At 44.0% G+C, this 21,600-nt stretch overlaps 1 protein-coding gene across 2 annotated transcripts in view; it reads right to left on the bottom strand.

Moving 5' to 3' along the window:
• LOC126518043 (WD repeat-containing protein 76-like) overlaps window positions 1-21,600 on the bottom strand; it is a 35,383-nt gene that overhangs the window by 4,631 nt on the left and 9,152 nt on the right. For both annotated transcript variants that reach the window (XM_050167899.3, XM_050167898.3), the window contains exons 7-13: window positions 19,499-19,656; window positions 15,220-15,373; window positions 11,506-11,658; window positions 9,350-9,465; window positions 4,775-4,873; window positions 3,362-3,511; window positions 1,264-1,317 (exon numbers count right to left, since the gene is read on the bottom strand). In XM_050167899.3, the coding sequence (XP_050023856.2) occupies window positions 1,264-1,317; window positions 3,362-3,511; window positions 4,775-4,873; window positions 9,350-9,465; window positions 11,506-11,658; window positions 15,220-15,373; window positions 19,499-19,656 (884 nt within the window). The remainder of the gene's footprint in view (window positions 1-1,263; window positions 1,318-3,361; window positions 3,512-4,774; window positions 4,874-9,349; window positions 9,466-11,505; window positions 11,659-15,219; window positions 15,374-19,498; window positions 19,657-21,600) is intronic.

The following is a 21,600-nucleotide window of genomic DNA, read 5'->3' as shown; positions in this document are numbered from 1 at the left end:
TTCTTCCAGTCGTCGATGATGCTCTCATTTCCGCTGCCGCTCTCGCCACAGACGGCTACAAAGGTCACATTATTGCGCTCTTTAAAACGGCTGAACCATCTATTGCTACACTTGAACTTTTCGTGCCCAAGTTGTAGAGCCAAATCGTTGGCCTTCTCCCACAGTACCTTTCCACTGACGGGAAGGTGGGCTGTGTTTGCTTTCTGCAGCCAGCAAAGTAAAGCCAATTCCACATCTTGGTACGTGGGAGTCCATACTTGCGACCGCTTCGAAGAACATGTCTTGCTGTAGGCCTCCAATACCTTCGACTTGTCCTTCAATATTGTGCACAATGTCGAGACGGGCACACTGCCTTTCAGCCAACTCGGTCTTGGAACACGTGTTCTTACCCGCTTCTTGGATCAAGCAGAACTTCTGCTGCAGCGTTAAAGTCTTATACTTTGGCATCTTCACTCACTGGCACTTCTGCACAGTTCAGAAAAAAAAAAGAACACCACACTAGCTGAAACACCCCCAACCACCGCACACAAAGAAATGGCACAGACAGGTCTGCGCGGAGAGAGAATGGGCGAACGGCAGCCAGTGGCAGCGGCACAGAACACACGCTGACGCTGCGACTGCGAGGAGCGTGCCGAGTGGGGGACGAGAGCATGTGACAGAAACCAGTATGCCCGCTGTGTTGCAGTGAAGCACGTTTCCGCCTCTGCAGGCGCGCGTTTCGGCGGTGGGCGGGGCATACCGTGGACTGATTTTTTCGCTAGCAGTACTACGGGTCGGGTGCTTCGTTTATAAATAACCGCGATTGCTATGTGGCCTCGCCTCGCGGCTCCGAATGGTTGTTGTTTCGCCGGGCTTGCGGTGAAATGAGGATCGGGAATTGCCGCATAGCACCCCAAATCTTCTAATTAACTGGGTTGGCCTAGGCCGCCGGTTCGAATTACCCGGTCAAATTTACATTGGAAAATGCGGGACCGCAGAAAACCGAATTATTCGGGATTACCAATTAACCGAGTTCGAATTAACGAAGTTTTACTGTATTTGCAAATATGTTTATGTACAAGGTAAAATTGCCTATTGCATGGCAAGTTTCGTCAATGCTGAAATAGTGGCATGTGTTTTTAAGCCTAACACTAACAGCTCGCTATGTCATTGTCGTTTTGGCTGGCTGCGATGTCCTTGGGCTGTGCGACATTAAAATTCTTACTACATATTTTCGAACTTGAAAAAAGTGAAAGCAACACTATTAAAAAATGAAGCACTTACTTGAGCGTGACTTGCTGCTTAATTTCCCCAGTTGCCTGATTGATGTTGCATATTCTGCGGCAAAAAAAAGGAAAGGGGTGCATCAGTGTTGCATTCAAAACAACCATAAATCATATACCAACGATGAATTACAATTGATCATGTATGCTGTTCCATGACAACGGCACAATATGCCGTAACTGCACAATGTAAACCCATTCCTAGGAGAGGTGGGCCGGGCTTGTCAACATGAAACTGTAGAATACAAAAAGATGCGCACATGTGTGCTTGCATGTGCACACACACAAGATAGAACTGAGGCAGATGCAATTCGCACCTATTTTTGTGGCTGTACTCTTTGCTGTAATTTCTATTCAGTCTGTGCTGCATCATCAACTTCCTTCCCTGCTCTTCCATGCTATGTGAAGAACAGGTAGGTGTTGAACCTTCTACCAGTGGCACAGTAAGACCCCAGAACTGCGTTTTGCTCTTTGTATTTGTTCCCATTTTATGTAACACAGCCAACAACCAATTTTCCGGACACCTGACTTTTTGGACCTGCTCGATAATTTGGCCACCTTCGTGCCACCGCCACAAACCCCACAGAGCCAATGTACAAGGACGTATGAAATTTTGGATGCTGAAGCCCTTCGTCGCCCGACTTTCTGGCTTTTTCAGTGTAATGCAGGCTTGAAATGGCATTAATTTAAGCCACCCCTGCTGCCATTTTGATTATCTCGCAGCATTGAACCAGCGCCTTCACACGCCAATCTGCTGGCAGCCGTAGTCATTGCGGCAACGCTAGGCCTGGCTTCTTCGATGTTAGCTACTAGGCTCCCTGCAATTCGGTGCCGCGCATTTCGTTCAAAGAATTCGCCGCTAATTCCACCTTTGTCATTCATGCGGATGGCTTTGAAGCGCGAAGAAAAAACGGCAAGCGTTAAAAGGGTCAAGCGGTGAAGCACATCCAGAATGAAAGGAGGGGGCCACTGTCACAGGAAATGGTACGTATTCTTAAAATGTGCACGCACGCGCCTGCCGTCTCCCGTCACAGTGCGAGCACCGATACGCCTGACAAGTGTACTGGCAGGCCTTTCAGGGCCATTTCAGACGTGCGCCGATTTGAGCCCTTGGGGCATGCATTCATTCTTTTCGGACATTTTCGCAGCTCCCATTGAGTCCCGAAAATTCAGACTTTGGACAGAGCATCGTTAGCACATCAAATGGTGGCAGAACCAACATTGCGCTTGTGGCTCAGTCGTACAGCACCAAAACAAGGTCCACGTTTGTCAAAGAGATAGAAGGTAACACACTTCCATTCACTTTAGAGAATGGGACATGCACTCTATAACATCTCTCTAGTGCATTTACATCTGACATAGGCCCCCCCATGTGAAAGGAAATGGTCGTCAGTGTCTGCCCATTCTATTTGCACATGCTGCACATTGTCATTGCTGTCATTGTCATTGCTCTCATTGTCATTGCTGCATACCATCTAGTCTGGTTCTTATTTCCACTGCGCTACGCAGCTGGGTAAACGAAAAATTTTAATAGTGAAGTTTTGCATCCCAAAGCTGCAGAGTGAGCTTAGAGGCAAACTGCAGTGAATGGATGTCGATTAACTACGACATTTAACCTTAACTAAATTCTGGGACTTTAATTTTGACCACCCGGGATTCTTGCGTTTTTGTCCCCATCGAAATGCATCCGCCGCTTGGCTACCGATACCACGGCAGGTGCTAACTGGTTATCAGACGCAGCGCAGAGGATTAGGGGACATCTTCTTGCAACACATTTGAAGCAGTGTACTACTGCATCAGGTTAATTGTGAAACTAATTTAGGTTAAATAACCGTTACTCAGCAACAGCATTTAATTAATAATTCAGTAATTACCTTTGATTACTAATTTCACCATGCATGTTGTAAATGTGTAATTGAACCCAGCTTGTAGGTGAAGCCTACCCTCTTGCAATAAATTCTGCACTACGCACAAGTTTTGAGGAATTTGGGACAAGATGCACTGCTACTTCTAGGTGACATTCTTTCCAAACTGTAGTGACACACAATAAAAATAAAAAGGCTAATCAGTGAATTATGTGAGCGTCACAGATTACACACCTGATAGTGTCATCAAATGATGTCGAAACAACTTTGTTGCCTTCCACCGGAGAGAGGAATGCTGCCGAACAGGAGCGATTGTGTGCCTGCATGCCCAGAGGCACGAGACTCCTTCTGGACATCATTCGGGAGTCCCACAGCTTTACTGTCCTGGAAGACCAAAAACACAAATGTACCCGCGAAGAAAATGGCAACACCAAGAACAACATGTTACAGCTGTCCGATATACAGTAAAACCTGAATGATTTGATGTCAGTTTATTTGAAAATTCGATTAATTCACGGAATTTGAGTAATCCGGTAACTTGCCATGTGAATTAGTATATCGGATAATTTGAAAGACCCGCACACATCCACCCGGATAATTCACAGTTTCCGGTTGGGGCCTCCGAGACCAGTGTGATGCGACGCGCTCCCCGCTTTACACATCTCGAATGCGACGTAAGAGAGATGGTGGCCATGACGTGTTTCTGGCTCCTGCAATTGCATCTGGAACTTGCAGTAAACAAATGCATGGCCTTCGTGATGGGACTCCCGAGAGAGCTGTTGCTGGAGCTGCACTTTGGACACCACCGAATGAGCAAGCGCTACGTCTCGTGATGTAGGTCCCGATAGGCTGTACAGTTGTGTCAAGTGCCTACGTCTTGCGACGGTGCGCATCAAATTTCTGTTTATTTTGAACTTGACCTGGCTAGCCACCCACTACAAAGAAGCCAGAGTCGGGGCACCACCATCACCACCATATTAATAAACGTGGCAGTCTTGCTTTTCCATTTCCTTTTTTTTTTTTCTCATGTGAATAGCCAGCTACGTCACATGTGTAGTATTCCCAACCACATGGGAAATCTCGGTCACATGCACGGTTCTGCTAGCGTACGAAGACAGCGACAGGAGCGACTGACTAAGCTTCGATGACCACTTGAACACGGAGGCAGATGTACAGGCAATGTATGCTAACATGGGAGACAAAGCTGCCAAGGGTGCAGCAGTAGGCAATGCTGGAGACGATAATGAGCCCACTCGAGGGCCCACTTGAGCGACGGTTACGGAGTCCCTGAATGCCGTCCGCAGCTTCGTTGAGCTTAACGGCGGTGACAGTGAGATGCAGCGCACGATTATATTGGGTGAAAGAAAAATAACCTTTGGTGCAGCTAACTGCTATACCAAGTGATTACTCCAAGTAGTCTGCTACATGGAACATAAACGTGAGATGCTTGTGTCGCAAAGTTTTGCCCTCCTTTTCCCGTTTTTCTTTTCGGGTAATGAGAACATCCACTATATTAACTGTTAATTTGCTATACAAGAACACTACAAGGGAAGCAGAGCGAATGCATTAAAACAGTCCCTTGAAACCAAGTTCAATAAGAGTCTAAAGAGACTGTAGCGCAAATATTGCAACATGGCCTGCACTTACGCATCTGTGCTGCCCGTCAAGAACCACCAGCTGTTGGCGGGATGGGCATTGATGGTCCTCACTTTTCGATTATGCAGTTGGTACAAGCCAGTTTGCTTCCTGTAAAGGCAGCACAAAAGTTGAAACACAGTCGGCAACTGAGAAGAGACTAGTATCCGCAGTTAAGCACAGTCTCATTCTGCTGCTCTGACAAAACCAAAAACACAGGATTCGAAACAATATCAGTTACAGCAAAGCGCATACCATATTTACTCGCGTACGGCCTGCCCTTGTGCGATGCCCACATCCCCAGTTTGCGGCGCGAAAATTAGGGGGAAAAAAAACATTTCCACAAAACGATATGGGTGTACCGTGTGTAATTTCTCCAAGATTGGGCTACCGGGCCATGCTACGTGCTGGTTAATTTCTGCAAGATGCTACTAGATGGCACTAGTTACTGCCCCGCAGAGGACGGCAACATCATCGTCATCACAGTATCTCATTGATCCAGCACGTTTTAAGGTTGTTGAATGCTGTGGCTCGCCATTCAGGCTAGATTCACACAAGGGGCATAATTCCGTAGACAAGCATGACATGGCTGACCTGCAGCGAAATGCACTGTCAGCAGCCTATCTGCTTTGTGCTTGTGAGTAGCGCGATTGGGAAGCCCTGAGTCATGTAATGCTCATCTGTGTAGTTTGGTATGTCCCGCGAGTCCAGCGTTAACTGCAACATGCTTTCACGCATTGAAGAGGGCATCAATGCAAACAGTGTGCATGTGGATGTCGAATGCGTGACACGTGGTTTTGTATAAGGCCATCATTGAGAGCTTCTAGGTGACGGGAATCTCAAGCAGTATAGAAGGCATGAAGGATAGAGAGCTCAGATGAGACAAGCTCAACTGGGGCAGCTCGAGACACAGAAATGATTGTTTAGAAGTTTTCATAGTCTCCCGCCAGTGATTGCGTTATTCTGCACAGCAGTTGGAGTGCAGTTGGAGGTTTCAGTGATTAGCCATAAGCCAGCCTCATGTAAAGCCAGCACCATGCAAAAAATCTTAAAGAAAAAGTGCAGGCCTTGCAGGAGTAAATATGGCATTTATTCGCTCACAGCTCAAAATATGTATTCTGGTAGAAAAAGTCTCACATTCTCTGTTACTGCTAGGCTTGGCTGGCCTGCAGCCTGCAAACCAATCCCGTGGGATCACACCAATCATATTAAACCAATAACATTGTTGTGCTCACACCAATGTGCATTAAGAGACGGAGCAAGGCACGTGTTTTTAATTTAACACAGTTCACATGCCACTTATCTGCACGGCAAAGCATCAAAAAGCTGTCGAAAATCTATGAAGACCCTTTGCTTGGCCTATACGAGGCATCCTGCTTGCGTTTCTTTCGTATACTAGACCTGCTTATGGATCTTTTTTTTATCAATATCAGTGGATGCACTCAAATGAAAGGAAGGCTGCAAGGTTTATGTTCAACAAGTTTGCCGCATTAGGTTTTCCCCATGGAAATAATGCAAGCTGATGACATACAGCCAGTGCAAGTACAAATGTGTAAGTTTAAACTAGAATTTCTCTCTCAGCTTTACAATAACAAACTAGCTCTGGACCCCTCGCCATGTTTATCTTTCTAACCAGCAGGCCCGCATGACAACGCCAATGAAACACTAATGTAATGTTTTGCATGCACTGATCCATCAAAATTTTCTTCACATTCTTCATAAATTCCACCCAGTTTTCTTTATTGAGTATCCGATACTACTTGGCCTTTTTTCGTGGAACACAAGAATGCTGGACACGTGCGGCTGACGTGAATTTGCCCGGTATCTACACACTGACATTTCAATTCTGAATAAAAGAACCACGTGCATGGATCGCTTCTGTCAGTCAGCTGAAATAAGAGTATTCATTTCAGTATAAATAATTCTTTATTTATGTCAAAAAAAGAAAGGACAGCAATGGCACAATGGACCCCAATGGCAATTTAAGCAGCCTATCATCAGTGGCTGTGGACTTGTCAGACTGCAATCGCTTAGCAAAACTTTCAAACGAGAATATACAGGATCGTTTCCCAATGGACAGTGTCCATGGCATAGCGCCGATGCTAAGTTTGTTACTTTGAACGTCCAGAAGCAGCCCCCAAACCCAGTTTTCAAGGAAATCAAGGAGTGCATTTATTTTCAAGGGTTTTCAAAGATTTCAAAGACGTGTGCATACCCTGCCCTGGATATGCAAGACTGGAAATGTTCCACTGGGCTTATACCCCATACATATATGCAATATATGATATATAATGTAATACATATGTCAATATAAAGTAGAACCTCGTTCATACGTTTTGGAAGAAAACGAGAAAAAACACACTAACCAGGAAAACGTACGATCCGAAGCAACTAAAAAAAATTGACAGACTCAACTATTGTTGACATCTCGTAATGCGAAGCATCGCGCTGATCATTGTGGCACGAGACGCCGACGCGCATCGAGCTGGTGGTGCTCCGGTGGTTTGAGACGCGTTTTGTTGTTTTCCTACTGCGTGTTGTTTTAAGATGGCGACGCCGGACGCCGCTGAAGTGAAACGTGAAGGTCACATCACGCCGCCTACACCACGCACTATAAACAGATAGTTGAAAATACTTATCGCAATAGGTTTGGTGGCGATTGCTGTGAATGCGACGGCGAGAGATGGGCGGAGATTTGCTGGCACCAGAATGAGAAACTGTGCGCGGCGTCGTTTTCACATGAGACAGGCAGCTATACGCTGTTCTCAATCGCGCGCACCTCATGCCTTTTCTTGTTCACATAAGATCTAGCGGTGAAAAACGTATCGTATGCTTGCAGTTTGGCGACATACTGAACATTGGTGCCGAAAAATGTTGCTTTCCGGGAACTTACGAACCGATAAAAAATTAGCATAGGTCTATCGGGCCATTTTTTTTGTTCTCGACTGCGAACGTTGGCGCCGGGAAAACATACCTAACGGGAACATATCAACGAGGTTCTACTGTATATTAATATACAGGGTGTTTCACATAGCTTGAACTTGATCTTAAAGAATGGTTAACCGCAACTGAATGAGGCCAACTACACATGGTTTGCCGTCATGTGGCGCTCCTTAAGATATTTCTTATATTGCAGTTAATTAGTTAATTAACTAAGGTAAATTATGAATTTTTTTTAATGTTCACTTCAGGGCCAAGTGTGTTTCGTCAAGTTATAGAGGGCATCCGAAAATGACCGATCTGATCTTTTGTGGCAACATACATGCTGCGTGGCGATTTTTTCCGGCGTTTAAAGAAAGTCCGCGAAATATGAATTAAAACCATGCGACCGCACTCGTGCTCTACCGTAGTGCAGCACTGTCAGCTGCGCTTTGTGCGAGAAAAACCGTGCACGCAGACTGTGGCAAAGGCAGCAGTCACGGCTCTAGGCATCAGCTTCACACTACGTCAGCATCTTTGACGGTGGCGCTCGGAAAGGAAGCACCGTCGTCCCTGATAAGTGATAGGCTCGACGCATGGTTGAGAGTGCTGCAATGCGATAGCGCATGGTGTAGTCACATGGCTTTATTTCATATTTCGCGGGCTTTCTTTAAACACCGGAAAAAATTACCATGCAGCATGTACGTTGCCATAAAAAAATTTGATCGGTCGCTTTAAAATGCCCTCTACAACAGAACGAAACGTACTTGGCCCTAAATGGAATATTAAAAATGCTGCATAATTTATCTTTGTTAATTAACTAATTAAGCACAATATAAGAGATGTCCTAAGGAGCGACACACAACAGCAAACTGTATGTTGTTGGTTTGATTCAGTTGGTGGTTAACAACTTTTTAAATCCTTGGTTCAAGTTACATGAAACACCCTGTATATTAATATATATTTAAATATATTTAGAATACATGTAATATGCACATACATGCACATATACACAGACAGACACACCCATGGGATACACTAGTCGCAAGAGCAGTAACCGGTCGCTGCAGAACACTCATAATTCATAACAAGTATTCTCTACCAAACCAAGCATGCTTCGCATTACGTAGATGTCAATGGGAGCCAATTCTGCCTTATCAAGGACGATAAATAAATGAAATTACCTTACTGAAGCGAATGATTTGACTGTGACATAACATTATTGTGGGTACATGGCTGTTCATTTCATTATGTATTGCAGTTTTATTTCCATTTGTACTGCCCAGCCTGCTTTAACCTTCAGTCTGAAGTATGAAATAGAAAGTTAATAATAAATATAGGATATAAAGTGGGATCTCAATAAACAGGGTTTGCTTAAACAGAACACCATTGTCGTGGTTGGTTGGTTTTGTATTCATACTACCCTCCAGATTTGTCTCTCAGTAAACTCGTGACAAACAGAACCTATTTCCCTGGTCCCTTGAGGTTCTATTAAAGAGAGTCCACAGTAATGAAGTTATTTTTGTGCTGGACACAAATTTGCGGCTAGGCGGTATTTTCAGCAATGCAGCAGCGTAAAAATAAAATAAAACAGGATCTGCCCCTGTGTAACCAAAAAAGGTCAATGTAGTTTCCTAACAAGCAGCAACCAACATACAAAACACTCACTTCTGCGCTCTGGTGTCCAGAAAGGAAACTTGACCATCGGAGTGTGCCACGATCATTGTGTTGTCCAGCATCCAGTCAAAGTACATAACACCGACATCGGGGTCAGTGCGATAGAGCTGCACGAACAAGCGCGATTAACTTTCAATAACAGTGGACTAGCACAGCTCATGCCTAAACATTTCAGTCATGTAATTACAGACCTGCCAACCTTAAAAGGTTGAGAAATGTTACCGCCGATGCCAAAAATTACTGAAACTTGGCGAGAAATACATAAATAATCTTGTATGTCTACACATGTGCCCAGGAAAGTGGACAGGATAACTGCTATGGTAGGATAATTACTAAAGCGCCACACACGTAATGCAGAAGGTGTAGGTTTGGCCACCATGCACGGCAAGTCATTTTTCCTCAATTTTCTTTCCTCTTTTCCTTATTATGTCTACATGTTAAGTTAAACATAACAATTACTTGCTATCTTTAATTTAATTTATTTGTTTCTTCATATGCCTGTGACTAACCAAACATTGAGGCCCCCAGATCCCACGATTCTTCTTGCTCATTAAAAGATTGGTTTAAGATTGTACCGGCGATGTAAAAAATATTAAAGACACGGGATGAAACCATATCTCTTGCTGCCGACTCTCAAACTCAACAAGATATTCCTCGTTTTCTCATTCCAGTCTGGCTTTTTCAACTGGCTGGTAATTCCATCAACAATGGTACTTGTTTAATAAAAGATAGAATTCCAATATAACAAAAGTTTGATATAATAAAGCAAATTGCTGATTTTACCACTATCATATTGATGTTTATTTGTACTACTATTTGACCTATTCAATTCAAAATTACTATGCCGAATTACTATTCACTTCGAGTTTGGCTCGAACATCAAATTTAATACTTGCCAATTTCAAAAAAGTTGTTAACGTGGCCAGGGTGCGAAAACTGTAGCCTAAAAGAAGAAAGTTACCACGGGCATGAAAAAGACTTAAGTGCCGATTTAAACAATTACCGTAGCATCACACAGCTATTCAAACACGATAAATAATTATTATTATTATTAATTAAATAATGAGCAATGCAAATGCTCTAAAATTACTTTTCACCAGAAACTTGATTCAGTTCAGAGCACTCTGCATATAACTGCTTACCGAACATATGGGAGCATGCAGTACGACAGTGGCGCCACGGCACATGGCTAAACAAAGGTGTTTGTCATGAACGTTGTTGCAGACAAGATATAGTGAAGGCACATTGCGGGCCTTACGTCGCATCTTCATGATGTCACCAGGGGACTGCTGCATTGTTGGTCACTGGAATACATATGTTAAATGTCCAGCGGAAGGTATTTTTGTTCGTGTCACCCCGTGGCCGTGCCTCCGTGACAAGCTAGAGCAATGGATACGCAGTTTGCACTGCATGGACTGCACGTTTCTCAACATCGTAGCGTCTACGTGCGCGCGCTTAGAATGTCGGCATAGATTGCTGTGTCGCATTTTGCTTAGTTTGTGTCCCGTCAGTTCGATCGTTTTCGAGTGCGCTTCAGTCTCCTAGCTTTTTGCCCTTACGGCATCTGCTTAACTTTTGCCTTGTTTACCTCTGTGCTCACCATCTACGTTAATGGTGCCCACTACACGTGGCGAAATAATTGGGATAGCCGTTTTGTATTTTGGAGAAAAACTGTAAAGCAATACTTTCTATGCAAAAATAAGACATTGCTGAAAAACACGGGTCTGCTATTGAACTGAGAACCTCATTGATATTCGGTGCAACAGGATGTCACTAATTTATTAGCTTCAGAGGGAAAAAAGCACTCTACTCTATGCAACAGCAATTCTATAGATAAAAAAGTTATTTTCCGGACCTTCAAATCTGGAACTAAGCTGTAATCAGTCCTGGGATACTAATTTGGCATGCCCTTTCACAAGAGCAGAATACAGAGTATGCCTTGATTTTAGCGTGCCCAAGTTGCTGATAACTTCGTACATTCATGTTATGCAATTATGCCCAAAATTTGTAAGCATTATATTTTCTAAAAAATTTTCAGACATTTGGCTTTCTTTTCTCCTAATTCAATTCGGTATTCGATTCGAAACCTACTATTCAGTGTTCCAACACTCCTAATAATAAGCTCACTAAAGTAAACAACTGTTTACCTCATCAAAAACACCCCGCTCAATGTCCGCACACCGCAACGTGTCATCGTAGCTTCCAGAGAAAATTTTCTGAGGCTCTTCGGGGCGGATCCTCAGGCACATCAAACCAGAACTGTGCGGTGTGTATGTCTCAACCACATTTTCAGCTGCGCCCTGGAATGAAAGAATTTAAGAGATTTTAACCACGAGTTAGTTCACTAAACAGAATAAAGGAAAAAGGCAACGCAGAGAGTAGATGTACTTGGAAGCAAACATCAGGTTGTCTACCAAGTTGACATTTCCGAATTCCCCGAGTTTTCCAGGTTTTCCCTGAGTTCCTTTGAAAAATTCCCTGAGTGATGCAAAACTATGTGTTATGTCAAGACAGCCTGAAACCATATTGCCCGATGCTGTCACTCCCTAATAAGCATATGAAAAAAAAATTACTTAATCCAATTTTAATACTAAGGAGTAGTGCTTATGTTATTCAAAAAGAGAATAGAAGGGAGGGGTTAGTAAAATGCACAGCAAACGAAATGTCTTCGAAAAAATTGCAAATCAAGTCTGACATTCTCAAATACGAATAAAAAGGAGATGCATACAGAAGCAAATATTTTCGAATATGAGCTATTTCTATCAACTGATAGAAAGCTCAGTGGTATGAGGCCTGAACTTTGTCCCAAATGAGTTTCTCTCTCAACAGCCCATAAGTCAACCTCAACTGTCCTGACATACTCTCAGCCCACGCACGACACCTCAGTGTTGTGTTTCATTGCTTTAACGAGTTTATTTCGGTTTGGGTGAGGGACACCTGCATCTTGGCATCAGCCAAAACTGTTTTTTGAGCTCAAGCTCCTTCAGCACGCTTCCTTTCCCATTCATTCCTCAATGCATAGGTCCTTTCTATTCTTGTCCTCCTTCTGCCACTCGTTCACCCCACAGGCCATTTGAAGCACCTTGTTGGCAAGTTGTACAGTCCACGTCCGATTTTTCAAACTCGCTAGGGGCCGCGAAAACGTCAGGAAAATCGGCCAGTTGGAAAAAATAAATGCATGTCATTTACTGCCCTTAAGGGCTCAAACTGTCACAGGCACATTCGAAAACGCTCCGAAGGCCTGTCAGTACACGTATTAGACATATCGGTTCTCCTACTGTGACTGGAGATACTGGGTGCACGCGTGTATAATTAAGGAATACATACTGTGTCCCGTGGCAATAGCCCCTTCCCACGCTTGTTAAGCTTAACTGCAATACTCATGCGCATGCTTCACCAAGTAACATTTCTGTACAGAGGCGAAGCTGACTTACGGGAACCGGCATTATACAACGCACCATGCTTTCCGAGCTTGTAAGCCAATCGCAAGGACCACAAAGGCGGAGTCCGTGCCGTTGGTGACAGCAGTGAATTCGTTCAATAAAAAACACGGCACCCAACGGCAAGAAGCTTAATGACGAATGTCAAAGCAGCTAGGTCTAGCGTTGCCGCAGTGGTGGCTACGGCTGCCAGCGGATCTGCGTGCGAAAGCGCCAGTTTGTGGCGGCAAGGTAATCAAAATGGCAGCGGTGGTGGCTTTTATTAATGCCATTTCGGACCTGCAGTCACAGCAAAAAGTCTGGAAAATCGGATGGCGAAGGGTTCTGGCGTCAGAAATTTTAGACTTTCTGATACATTTGACTCTATGGGGTATGTGGTGGTGCCGCAAAGCCGTCCAAATTATCGGGCATCCGGAAAGTCGGTCGTTGACTGTACACTGGGAACTCCTCCAGCCGACCACAGGGCGTCAAAGACGATTCATTCCAGTTCCAGCCCGTTACTTGGGCCAGCATTACCGCGACTTTGGACCCTTTCTATAAAATTACAGCTAATTTTCCCTGATAGAGGCACAAATTCCCCGAGTTTTCCTCGAGTTCTTCCGGACTACTGAAAATCCCCGAGAATTCCCGGTTTTCCCAGTTGGTAGACACCCTGAAACATGGTGACAATCACTGATCCCGACTGCACCGTCTGGAACTCGGACAAGCTAGTAATACAGTGAAATCTCATTACTATACAAGTGCTGCACAATATTTTTTGTCAAATTAACGAAGCTTAGGAAAAGCTGGCATTATCACCAAGCTTGATTTCTTTATCTGCACTTTGAGCAAATGCATTGCCGCATGGTTCATCTGAGACAGTCGGCGCACGCTCGACAGTCGTGTCGTGTTCACTTCCACATAGCAACATCGCGTTTTCATCTTGTCAGCAGATAGACCCCGCTCGTAGCTATGGCTTATAATCTCGTTAATAACAAAATGATTGCCAGAGAGGTTTGTACACGCATCTTGACGAGATTACTTTTTTGCAAAAAAGTGCACTTCGATTCCTACTGTGTCTGGAGCTTTTTTTTTTATGTGTGTGCGGTCAATGTAAAAGCAGTTAAGGATGTACCGCTTGCAATGCAGCCGATTCCTTTTGTAGAAATAATTTTTTTTTAATTGCACGTTTCTGATACAATGTTTCAAAGTAATAAAGGATTTTTAGGCAGTCTTACAAAATTCATTATATCAAGATTTCACTGTAATGGCTAACATAAGTATGCCAGCAGGTATCTAAACAACACTTTCCAGCAAGTGACCAAACAAGGACAAGGTAAGCAGACACAATGCTTCAGAATTATTAATCCAGGTAACCACAACGAATAAGCATCACTACACTAGTGCCACATCGATGAAATGAGTGTTGCAAGGACTAACCTTGTACAACATAGAGATAATGAATACAGTCTACACTTGTTACCTGGGCCCTGTATAACAGACTTTCGGATATAACAGACCTTATTTCAGCCTTAGTTTGTTCTACCTAATTTATCAAGGCAATGAAGTTCGATTTTAACAGACCATGCCGCAACAGACTGAACATGAAATTCAACATGAACAACAACAGTGCATGATATTAGCGGCAACTTATTTCAGAACCTGGCGTATGAAGCATACTTTTGCCGTGTCAACACAGGCCGACAACTGACTTGAGAGGGTCAATCGACGATTGCAGCTCAACTATGTGAGAGAGAGAGGGGGTTCTAATTTGGTGGCTGCTGCTCACAGCGTGGCCGCCATATCTTGAAAGCGAACTGCGATGCTCACATAGTGTGTGCCCACGGGGGCCTCATCTAAAGAGTGATCTGCGTTGTAGACAAAATGAAACCAGTGCCGGCAGTTTCGTATGCTCTGTGCTTTCGACGTTTAGTGTGCACTTATCCTGCTTAGTTTACTATCGCAATTGATGCTTTGCCTTTCGGGCGAAACTGCAACTTTCTTGTTTGTTTTTTACTTTGGACATTCGTAACTCACTCTTTGCAATAAAGTTGCTAAACATCGCGACATAAGCTTTGGCAGTGAGGCATTTCGGATAAAACAGACATTTTTTGTCGGATTATCAGAGTTTGTTGTAACGAGTCGACTCTATATGCCTATAATGAAAGTTAAATAAAACGAAGGTATTTTCATGTCGGATGCAGCCCCATTGTAGCGAGGTCCAACTGTGAAATGATTTCCAACACATCAACACAATGTTTCTTCGCTACATAATATTTGCAGCCTCAAAGTTGTTGTCAAGCACAAACAAACCCCAAACACCCATTGCAATTTGCACATCAAGGCAATACTAAATACATGCAACCAGATGCTGTAAGCTCTCCAAGAAGTGATTCGCAATTTAGCATTACATGTGACCACCACTTGTTGAACTTTACTCACCAGCTTCAGAAATCCAAAATTTCCGAGCTTGTCACCAGCAAAGACAAGAGTGGCTGTCAGGGATGGGTGAACAGCCAGGGCCGTGATGCGAGCTGGAACCACCTTCTGCACAGTTGTCTCATCAACTTGTAGGTTCATCATCCGGTCCAGCATTCTGCAAGGCAGGACACAGTGAACTCTTGTGAAAAACACACATACGCTCACATTGCAATCACCAACCACAAGATTCCGCTCTTAATGTAGCTTGTATACCAAGGGCTGTATTATGTAAAGATTCATTTCATTTTCCATTATTTCTGCCCTTCATAAGTGGCTAGCTTAACACCAAGGCTTCATTACAGGGGTGCATGAATATCCGGAACATTTAAATAATGAATCGAAGAATGCTTTTTCGTTTCACTCTTTGAACCGAGTAGTCACTATTCATAAATGTGAATATATTCTAATACTTTATGAATATTTCAAAACGTCAACCGCACCAAATAAATATAAAATCGAAATAAAAAAATTGGGAGTAAAAGTATGGCATATTTTCACCCCCGTGGGCAAGGTATAGACATCAAACGTGAGAAGTTGTAGTGGAGCAGGCTACATCACTTAGGTAGCCAGACTTTACAGGCTGTACATTAGCGTTGTGTGAATATTCGGGTTCTCTAATAATAGCTTCAAATATTACGCTATTCGGTTTTTGCTTCGAGAGCAGCACACAGATCCGTTGGCAGCCGTAGCCACCATCGTAGCAACACTAGGCCTAGCTACTTCAACGTTCACTACCAAGCTTCTAGCCGTTCGGTGCCGTATTGCTCATTGAAACAATTTGCCGCTGCTAGCAATGGTGCTGAATCCGCATTTATAATCCTCGCCAAAGGCGTCAAAACTCGGGAAGCACGACGCGTCATTTTCGCCTCAATACAGCAATGTTACACGATGAAGCGGATGCAAGGTATTGCGGTGAAGCACACCAAAAGTGGGAAAGAGCAATTGTCATGGGACACGGTGTTTCCCTTTACTATACAGGCGTGCACCCACCATCTCCTGTCACAGGAGAGCACCGATACACCTAATTAGTGTACTGGCCGGCCTTCAGAGCTATTTCGGACGTACCTGTGGCATGCATTCATTTTTTCAAACTGCCCAACTTTTCTGACATTTTCGCAGCCCCTAGAGAGTCCGAAAAAATCGGACGTTGACTGAAATCAGTAAGGCACGATTTTTAAAATAAAAATAGAGCCGCAGGTTCGGCAAAACTGTATAAATATTATGGCGGGAGCTTGCAAATGTATTAATTGTAGCCATTTCATCAACTTTGTTAAAACAACGGGCAAAAGAAACCCAGCAACGAGCTCTAGCTATGCCAGCGCCATCACCTTGGTGCCCTGGTTGAACACTCATTTTTCTTACCACCGCCGCCGCGTCCAGACAGTAAGTTAGGAAAACATGTTTCGGATAAAAATAAATACCTTTAAAAATTTTTCATAACCTTCATAATACAGTCAAACCCGGCTATATCGAACTCGCAAAAAAACGCCTATCAGTTCGATATAGAGCATAATTCGATATAAGCCTGCTAAATAATTGGATGTCATAAAAGCACATCCCATTTATAAAATCTCTTTATTGACGAAACTAGCTTAGTTTCGCATAAATTAGTCCTGCATTTTCTTCTGCTTGGGCAATTTCGCTGCCTGCGACGCACGCACTTCCCCACGTTGTCTAGGAGTCCGAGCAGCTGAGGCCGCAACCTTCCGCATTCGCGCAGAAGCACCGGACTAATGCGAGTGCACCAATCACTTCGGAGGATGTGGGCAAAGGACCGTAGTTGCTTTCCTCAACGTGCCTACTTTCATTTGTGCTCGGTACGATGTCGACGATGTAGCCTTCGTTTCGGGATCTACCGTCGTCGCGACACCATCATCTGCACTCACAAACTCGTCCACCTTTGATTCGAATGTCCCGGAAATTTTGACAGCTCGCTCCAAACTTCGGCAACACCGGCAACGGCTTCGTCGCATTCATCAGAATTTACAGTCATCACCGAGCACGCGGAAACCGGCACGTATGAAGAACGCCTCGTACACGGCCGTGCGTACGCGTCGGGCGCCATGGGCACCGGGTTGCGAGTCTGGCCACTTTAGCCCCAATCGTGCTGAGAGTGCTCCTCGGAATCTTGCACGCTGCGGGGATATCGCGTTCGACGCAATTTATGATTTCGATCTTCACGACAAAAGGCGAATTCTGCCGTTTCATCACGGCAACACTGCGGGAGAAGGCCCACAAGGCGCAAACACGATAAACCAGAGAAGCAGCCAGACAACTCGCACTTTCGCCATCTTGCTCGAAGAGCGCACAAGAGCCTCTGATTGGCTGTCTCAGCAAGCTCTGTAGGCGGGTCAGGATCATTTTTTGCTGGGGAGTGTTGATAGATAGTGATCTAAAGAAAGGAAGGACGCTTGATTCTGCAAGCCGTGAGGGAGCACGGCGAAGCGTCGTCAGGGGAGAGGGAGCGGGAAGTGAAAGATGATATAGAAAGAGGGAGGATAATAGACTTCACTATGCGCGACAGGGGGAGTGTCGACGGCTCGCCCGAACAGCCCGAGGCAGCGCGGTCACGGTAGGGAGAGCGGTTGGATGGAGCCGCGCCGCCGGGTTTCCCCGCTACCACCAGGGAAAGCCAACTTCTGGGGGCACTTTTCCGTCGCTTGACGTTCGATATATCGAGAGTCACTGCAATATTTGTTCGATGTAAGCGTAATTTTTGCTATATATACTCATTGTAACTATACCGTGACCAGAAATTGTTTGATATATAGAATAATTCGATGTAAACGGGTTCGATATAGTCGGGTTCGACTGTATCCTAGAAAGTTTTATAGACGAGAAAACTCATCAACACCGTTTCAAAATATTTAAGCTATATTATTCCAAAAAAATGCGGTGACTGAATGACATCATCATTGTCAAAATAGTGAAAGCTCGGTTGATCAGTAAGAAGGACTCGTACAACATAAGAAATCCAGTTTGGAAGTAATTCTCAAACTTCCCTCGAAGAACGAAGCCCGTTGTTTCAATAAATAAGTCATACTCAACCATTATACATAAACATTCAAATAAGTAAGTCATATTTGAATTAATTGTGGCCTCATTCATTCTCACAAATTAGTCCACTTAATAAATGCATGCCACTTTGCAGCCAAGGTTTTTAAATGGCAACCATTCGATTAGAATATATTCGACCAAAATTACTATTCGCTTCGAACTTAAAATCCAATATTCGCACAACCCTACCGTACAGCGATCACTCATGCTGTCTGAAGAGCCCTGTGCACGCCACAGAAATGACTTGTTTGCTTCTAATACTATATTTGTGCTTTTAAAGAGACACTAAAGGCAAAAACACTAGAGATAGTGCTCAAGAAATTGAGGTATATGCAAAACACGATTAGAGACTCCTCCGGAACATTCAAGTACTAGCCTGATGACGAAGGCACTCCTCATAATTCTGTCACTAGTACTCTACCACATGTAATTCCCGAATGATCTACGTTACTTGACCAAGAGCAGCTGCAGTGGCGAACACAACAATCTGTCTTAGCTCGGCTTCTCCATGGCTGCACTTTTGCGTTTTGCACAGAAAACTGTACCGCTTTCTGTGGGGCACTCTTTTACTCACCGACTGCAGTAAAGGGTGGTGATGGCCGGCACACACAACATCACCACTCCCGTTCAAAGATGGGCTATTCGAATTGTGTTACGGTATGCGGACCCAATTTTCTCGTGAAATAAGTCTTCTCTTGGCACGACACAAGCGCTACGAGGTTTCTGGGATGATATTTCAACTGCCCCCGTCCACCTAGCATTTGCCTTTCGTGTCCCTTTAATAAACAACACTTTATAACATACTACGTAATGACAGAAACTTGCTAACAATAAGAATACTGAGATGCGAACATCATTGTATATTTATTCTGGTAACGGCTGTTCATCATTTGAAAAACTATTCGAAAAGTATTCAATATTCAATTCACTTCCGGCAATATTCAATTCGTATCTGGGAGGATACAAATGGGAAGCGAAACCGGAACTGGTTTGCTGAAAATCTATTGTAGTTGATTGTTCAGGGTGCTCTGAGGCTGGTCATTAATGTTTCTGTGGTTTCGAAGTCCATGACCTTCACTTAACACAAATGATAGAGAGGAAAAAGACATCTTAGTCCCCTTTAAGTCAATGGCAATATGTGTGTCAAAAATCAGGAGGAAAAAAAAAAATAAGAAGCACTGACGTTTCGGCATCTCTTGACAGAGGCTCCAAGGCAACTTGGCTGAGCTCTTCCTTTACCATGAGCTCACAGAGGCAAGACCTACCACCTTCATCAACACCGCTCCCAACCACCTCCGTGAAATCAAGTGGTCCTTCTCTTATGCGCTCTTTGACTGGCTCCTGCAGGGTTAAAAAAGCATTACAGGTTCTAGAGTCCAAATTTGTGCTTTCCCACATCAATCGGGGACATCACACACTTAATTTGATGCCAAATACCTTGCGAGTAACCTTTATGCAGTGTACAGTGCTAGCAGAATTAAACGCATCGACTTATAGCCAACTAATGTGCATACTATCACTGCCATCATATGCTATGCGTGTGACATTGGCGTAATTTTGGCCCGTACACTTGCATAAGAGCCTGCATCATCTTTAAGTGGCCAGATTTTGTAGCAACATGAAATGGTGCTCTCATAGTACACATGCAAAATGCACACATATGCTAGCTGCTGTTGAGGAGTTGGCTGTTTACGAAGGACACTACATGATCTGACTTCATGTAACACAATTGCAATACACTGCAAAGAAATCATTGCAATAATGCAGGATGTCACATAAGTTTGCAATGCAGGTGGACAATTCACTTTGCTGTTCAAGAGCACTGCTCTTGCAAAGTCCAAGCACAGAAATGTGTGATTACATACTCTTTTGTGCAAGTTAATCTCAGGACTTTCTGTTGCTCATTCTTTCGATGACTTCGTCTGTGACAGCATGAAATTTACAGCAACAGCGACCAAAGAGATTTAACAAGAGACAACCAAGTACACAACAACAGACGTTCCACTCCTGTGTCTCTAGTGGACGCCTGTCATCTACTCTTGACAAGGAAGACTGTTTGTCAAAGTGCACTCAGAGGCGTTAAGAAGTGACCAACTTGACTAAGAACATTGGCTCATGGACAACGAATTTCACACGTTGCTGTCACAGTATCTGCATGAAATGGGCCTCCATGCTGCATAATCATCATCAACAGCCTATTTTATGTCCACTGCAAGACAGAAGCCTCTGCAGTCATTTTACTATTACTACTGTTTGGACCCAGCTGACACCATTCTAGGAATAAACTGCAGTAAGGTGTATATGTTCGTGCCCTGAAACATCATGGACTATTCTAGGCCTGTAAATTTCCCAATTTCATCTTACCACCTAGTTCTCTGCTGGCCTCAACTGCACTTCCCTTCCTTTGGCGCCCATTCTTCAAACTCTTATAGACCATCGGTTATCTGCCCTACACATTACGTGGCCGGCCCAGTTCTACTTCCTCTAAAACATTGGCTACCCCCGTTTGCTCTTTAACCCTTTCAAGGTCAATGACGTAAATATACAGCACCGCGAACAAGCCCAAAATGGCCAATTCCATATATTTACGGCGCCATCTGTACGTTTAAAATGCATGCCAATATCCTAACTTTTTCTATTCTGGCATGTGCTGCCACTATGTGGGAATACAGGGAATTTTTTTCTCGCGCCTCCCTTTCTCGGTTTTCGTTGCACGGTTTGTTTTAGAGCTAGTCTGCTCCGGCGCATCTATATACTACAACTCGCGCACTGGTGCGCGCGCGCAGGCGGCAGTTTTTGTTTTTGTTCTGAGGGCTGTTTTAGCTTCTTGCGCTGGTAAAACTGATGGCTATCTCGTTACTAATCGCTCAAAGGGCGACCGCCTGTTTCTCGCTCGTTTAGTGCTCACAGGTGTGCACATAGGAAGGATGGCGGCGCGCATGCGTTTCCTTTTCTTCTTTTTGAAGACTCACGAAAACTAATTGCCTCTGGTTGGCGATAAGATGAACATTAGCGGAAGTTTGCCGCACGTTTTGCTTTTTCGATGGGCACACAACCACAGTTTTTCTTGAGTGCGCTCACCTGTACGCAGTTCGATTACGCTATGGACGTAAATATTAGTGCAAATGCAGGAGCATTTGACACTTGTGAAATATTCTTGTGTGTGCATTTTCTAAGCCTTATGTGTATAACAATGCATCAAATCTTTAATTCTTATAAGTTTATTTCCTTTTTTTATTGTTGTTATTCATGAATAAACAGTACATATATACCAACGCAAAATAT

This window comes from Dermacentor andersoni, chromosome 11 (assembly GCF_023375885.2).
Source record: "Dermacentor andersoni chromosome 11, qqDerAnde1_hic_scaffold, whole genome shotgun sequence".
In the NCBI taxonomy this organism is placed as follows: Eukaryota; Metazoa; Arthropoda; class Arachnida; order Ixodida; family Ixodidae; genus Dermacentor; species Dermacentor andersoni.
This window is presented reverse-complemented; position numbering and strand designations above follow the sequence as displayed.